This window comes from Sinocyclocheilus anshuiensis, unplaced genomic scaffold (genome assembly GCF_001515605.1).
Source record: "Sinocyclocheilus anshuiensis isolate Anshui unplaced genomic scaffold, SAMN03320099.WGS_v1.1 scaffold379, whole genome shotgun sequence".
In the NCBI taxonomy this organism is placed as follows: Eukaryota; Metazoa; Chordata; class Actinopteri; order Cypriniformes; family Cyprinidae; genus Sinocyclocheilus; species Sinocyclocheilus anshuiensis.
Window position 1 is genome coordinate 568247 of NW_015552574.1, and position 5691 is coordinate 573937.

Below are 5691 nucleotides of genomic sequence, written 5' to 3' on the forward strand. Positions count from 1 at the left end.
CCATAATAAAAAAAAAAAAAAAAAAAATCAATTAAGGAGCCATTGGCTCCTATAAGAAACAAATGACTAATGAGCTTATAGACGTTGAATGGTTATTCTGAGGTCAATGTATTGTTACGTGGCATTGCTTAGCTAAGCTTTACACGTCTTCCACAGTTTGAAACACCGAATGAGCGATTACATGAGACATTTCAATAAGTTGTACTAGGGCTGGGCAATATAGCTAAAAAATATATCAACGATATATGTTTCATATCGTTCGGTATCGATAATTATTGAAATTTTTTATAACCTTTTTTAAAACGGAACAATATAAAAAAATGTTTACATTTAACCACTGTATTTTTAATTTGCCCACTTTATTAAGACAAACAACATTTTTTGTTTTTGTTTTTTGTTTTAACAGCCTCGGTTTTAACCTAATCAAGATCTTCTACGCATTGAGCTTCTATATTTCTCTAATATTTTGAACGAATAACACGGCAGCGGCGCGTCTCGTGGGCTAGACTAACAAAACATTAAAATGCAACGTCACTTACATCATCATCACCGCATCTCGCGCTCCACTGATGACGCTCCCTGACGCACGCCTAACATTTGATTGTACCATTTTTGCATTCAAATGCAAATGTTTATTTTAAATTCGACTAATATTCATTTTTTTTATTCACAATCTCCTCATCACAGGCAGGCACAGCACTCAATTCAGCATGTGTTCGTGTGAGCTGTCTGTGTCACTCATAGCACGTGCCTATATCGTGTGCTATATCGAACATTTTTTATATCGTTATCGAAGAAGGTGTACCATCGATAAATATCGATACCGTTTTATCGCCCAGACCTAAGTTGTACTGTAAGCTATCTTATAAAATAGCTTACCTTTTGATGTTCATTTCATACTATAATTAAGAGAAGTAAACCGGGTTCACGTGCCGCTCGAACTGAGGTGCTAAAGCGATCACTCATCGCACATTAATGTGCGCCAAAACGGTATTTATTGGTTGAATTTCGTTATAAATTTGGCAGAATTTTAAAACTGATGCTTTGTTTAATAAAAGTTAACATAGCACAATTCTTATTGTGATTAATGGATGGGAAGTGTGCTACAAATAATATGAAGTTCATTAACAGACATATAGACAAAAGATCTTGATAACAATAAGCCATATTAGTATTGATTATAAACGAGAATTGTTAACAATGTTATTAATGTCCACACAGCTGACAGCTTTACCTGTTGTAGTTTGTTAAAGCTGTGCACGAAATAAACCCTGCTTTTCTGCACTTTTATTTCACACGTATCTGTCATTTTCAATCTCTCTCATGCAACACAACTGGAGATGAGGACTGTTTGAAAGCCTTTTTTCCACTAAAACTTTGACGCACATCACCTCAGTTTATTACATTAACACAACAATCGCAGAACAATCAGGAAAAAAGGCATTACATGCAAACTCTTAGATCATAATGTACATTTATATAGTCACCAGTGGCGACCTCAGCAAAAACTAGCTAATATTTTTGGTCGCAAATGTTTTAGTCTGAGTCTGGAGCCCTGGTCTATATTCTGTAGTTCATAGACAGTGTAGTCTAAGTTGTGTTAAGCAATGTTTAGTACAAGTAATGGGTAAAATGGGTGATTTGTCAAACTTCCGAAAAGGGCAAATCATGAAAGTTTGTTTTGCAGGAGCATCTTTAACCTCAACAGCCCAATTGTTTGGTGTTTTAAGAACAACAGTCTTTATAATTATTATGACTATGTACACAAAACATGGCGAGATTCATCAAAGAAGAAGAATAGTGCACAAAAACCGAAAGTGAATGATGTGAGGGACCGTCAAACACTAAGAAGGATTGTGTCCAAACAATACACATTTACTGCAGTAAAGTGACAGCTATCCTCAATATTCACTTTAAGACCCTGTTTCCACAAAACCCAACCACAGAGAACTTCACAAAGCCAACATCTGTGAAGGAGCTGCAATTGCTAAAAATTTAATCACAGACACCAATGCTGATTCATTGGTGAATTCACACTGTGTATTCAACTGGAGACTATTCAAAAGTTGTATAAATCCAGGCCCGGCTCCAGAATCAAATCACTGAGGGTGCTTCTTAAATTAGTGAGGGTGCATGCATACATGCATATATATTAGTGGCATCCGTTGCTATGGCGCAAAGAGCGCTTCGTTCATAATCACTAAAAAAAATCTGTCACTCCTCTTAGTTCATCGCAATCTCACAAAGATACGTTATTATCATTAAAGTTCTCTACGCTGCACAACGAATCTCTTATTTACATTGCATCAACACTTTGTTATAATGAGATGATTCATGCTGAACACAATACCTGAAAAAAACCTCCGGCAATTTGAGCGGTGAGTGGATTCTAACTTAAACGCCTCTGATTCAAGAAATCAACAGATATGTCTGTGATTAGCTACATTGCTCAACGCTGCAAAAACACGTTGAAACAGAAATCGATCTCCAGAGCGCAAACTATAACACACTGGATAGTTTGCCAAATCTGCAATAAAATGCCATTAATACAGTTTTAACTGAGGGTGCTTTTGATTTTGTTTGAGGGTGCTTAGCACCCTCTAGCACCCCCGTAGAACCGGGCCTGTATAAATCTATTATAAAAAGGTTAGAAGTTGTATTAAAGGCAATGGTGGTAAACACCTTAATAAAGAAACAGGTGTTTACATTATTTTGTCCAACTCTTGCATATATATTTTCAGCAAGTATCTAATTTCAGTCAGCTGTCTGTTAACGCTAGTGTTGTTTCCTCTCGATTGGCATTTCTCTTTCTTATGTCATTCCTCCACAGGTGTTTAAACCAAGAACTCCGCCTGAGGCAATAGCCCTGTGCTCTCGGCTGTTAGAGTACACACCAGTGACACGACTGTCTCCGCTCCAGGCCTGCGCTCATGCCTTCTTTGACGAGCTGCGCCAACCTGGCACCCGTCTGCCCAGCGGTCGAGAGTTGCCTCCGCTTTTCAACTTCACCACCACAGGTGAGTCACAGGAGCCTTTCATGCGTATCCTTTGCAACAAACTTCTCACTGATTGCATACAGGTGTCATCCAAGTAACATCTCAACGTGTCATTGCAACAAAACAGATTTCTGTAGGATTAGTGTCAGTTTTAGCCTGACGATATTCAGACTCAGAACAAAGATCCAGATCAGTATTTAATTGTAAATCCAGCTGTGACAATCATTAAATGTTGAGGAGACATGAGAAGTCCCTGCCCAGTGCACCAGACCATTTATTAAAACTAGCCTGTTAAGAGCTGAAGCAGTCTCGCATTAAGATATAACCACCCGCATTTATGTATTATATCAACACCTTTTTCTCACTTTGACCTGTCCTGATAGAAGACCTTATACACAGCAGTTCGTAGATGTTAGCCAGTTATTCATTTACATATGCTGCCATTCAAAAGTTTGGGGTCTAATTTTATTTTTTAAATGAAATGAAATAAATGCCTTTCACTTATCTAATCCTGAAAAAATGTATCACTGTTTCTACAAAAATATGAAGCGGCACAACTGTTGTCAATATTGATACTAATATTAAATGTCACTTGAGCCGAAAATCAGCATGTTAGAATGATTTCTGAAGGATCATGTGACACTGAAGACTGGAGTAATGCTGATGCTACAAATGTAGTTAATTCAAAATAAAAAATTAATGTTTTTATTTGAAATTGTAATAATATTTCACAATATTACCATTTTACAGATGTGTAAAAAAAAGTGTAACCTTGATGAGCATAAAAGACATCTTTCAAAAACATTTAAAAAAATCCTATTGACCCCAAACTTTTAAAGGTAAAAAGATAAGTTATCTGTCATCATTTACTCACCATGATGTTTGTGTGCATGATGACATGTATGATGTTCTTCAATGCAGCACAAGATGTTTATCACTGAATAGTGATTTAAATGTCAAATATCGTATGATTTCAGAAGACTTCAGAAGGAGTCCTTTAGACTACTCTATTATAATTTTATAATACTTTTACATCTTTTTTGAAGCTTGAAAGCTTAATTCCCTATGGAAATTAATTGCACGGCCAGTACAAATCTCTTTTTGTGATCTGCATAAGAAATAAAATGATACATATTTGGAAAGGCGTGAGTGTGCGTAAATTATGACCGATTTTTCATTTATGGATGAACCATTCCTTTAATTCTAAGGGTTAGAGAGAGGGCGGCAAATGGTCATGTAAAACTAAATTACAGCTACGTTTGATGCAAGAAACCTTGACTAATATAATTGGACTTCAGGGAAGAAACTTAAATACTACAGAAGCGATTGAGAGGAGACTAGCAGCACTTTGCTCAGCCCCTCCAAAATATTCTGTTGCTTTTCTTTCTTATTTGGATTTGTTTTTCCCTTTGGTATTGCTTAGTGATGCAGTGCTTGCACATTTTATTTTAGTAATTTTTTTTACCATTCAACTCAGAGATAGTTTGTGTGAAACGTTTCTGTTCTTAAAAGAGCATTTGATATTTTTCTTCTTTGTTCGTTCCACTTCGAGGTCTGTCAACAGAGTGTGTTTCTCTTTATTTCAGAGCTGACGATTCAGCCGCAGCTCAATTCCACTCTCATTCCACCTCATGCCCGCGCACAGACTGTAGCTTCCTCCAACGGTAATGCTATTATCCTTCTCACTGATGCTCTGGGAGTGGGTGGGGTTAAGACAATATTAAATCAAAACTCACCTTATTAACTTAATGTTAATGAAGCCTTCCTGTTCTTTATAGTGCACAATTAATCAGTGCATTTATTCCATTTAGAAAAATGCTGCTTCTCATTATCTTTCACGGACAATAACTTTCCCTGCTTCTGAAATTACTTTTCTGATGTAGTAACGTCCTACTTGGGTATTAATTTAACTCCTGTTAAACTACCATTGTTTTAAAGTTTTTTTTTGTTTTTTTTTGGAAAAAAGTCTCTTATGCTTACCAAGGCTGCATTAATGTAACCCAAAATACATTAAAACTGTAATATGTGAATATATTATTAAAATTTAAAATAACTCTTTGTTTCCTATTTGAATGTATTTTAAAAATTAAATTTATTCCCGTGATGCAAAGCTGAATTTTCAGTATCATTACTCAGTCTTCAGTGTCACATGATCCTTCAGAAAACATTCTAATATGCTGATTTTATTGTTATAAATGTGTGGTGCTTAATATTTTTGTGGAACCTTGATACATTTGTTTCCGGATTTTCTGATGAAAAAGTTAAAAAGATCAGCATTTATTTGAAAAAGAAATATTTTATATTTTTAACATTATAAATGTCTTTACTGTCACTTTTGATCAATTTAATGAATCCTTGCTGAAATCAAGTATTAAATATATATATTTAATACTAATATATATATTAGTGCTGCCAAATGATTAATTGCATCCAAAATAAAAGTTTTTGTTTATATAATATATGAGTGTGTACTGTGTATATTTAGTATGTATATATAAATATACATATTTATTATGTATATAAAAAACATGCATGTATATATTTAAGAAAAATATGTTATGTTTATATATGAAATATATTTAATATTTATATAAAATATAAGAATGTAAATATATAAATGTATATGCATTTAAATATTTCCAAAATATATACTGTATGTGTGTGTGTATTTATATATACATAATAAATATACACA

The 5691-nt window shown here is 34.4% G+C and overlaps 1 protein-coding gene across 2 annotated transcripts in view; it reads left to right on the top strand.

The window, feature by feature from the left end:
* Positions 1-5691, top strand: part of gsk3aa (glycogen synthase kinase 3 alpha a) — a 19737-nt gene that overhangs the window by 13126 nt on the left and 920 nt on the right. The window contains exons 8-9 of one of the 2 annotated variants that reach the window (XM_016455932.1): positions 2831-3017; positions 4583-4660. In XM_016455932.1, the coding sequence (XP_016311418.1) occupies positions 2831-3017; positions 4583-4660 (265 nt within the window). The remainder of the gene's footprint in view (positions 1-2830; positions 3018-4582; positions 4661-5691) is intronic. The other variant, XM_016455933.1, reaches the window with a different exon arrangement.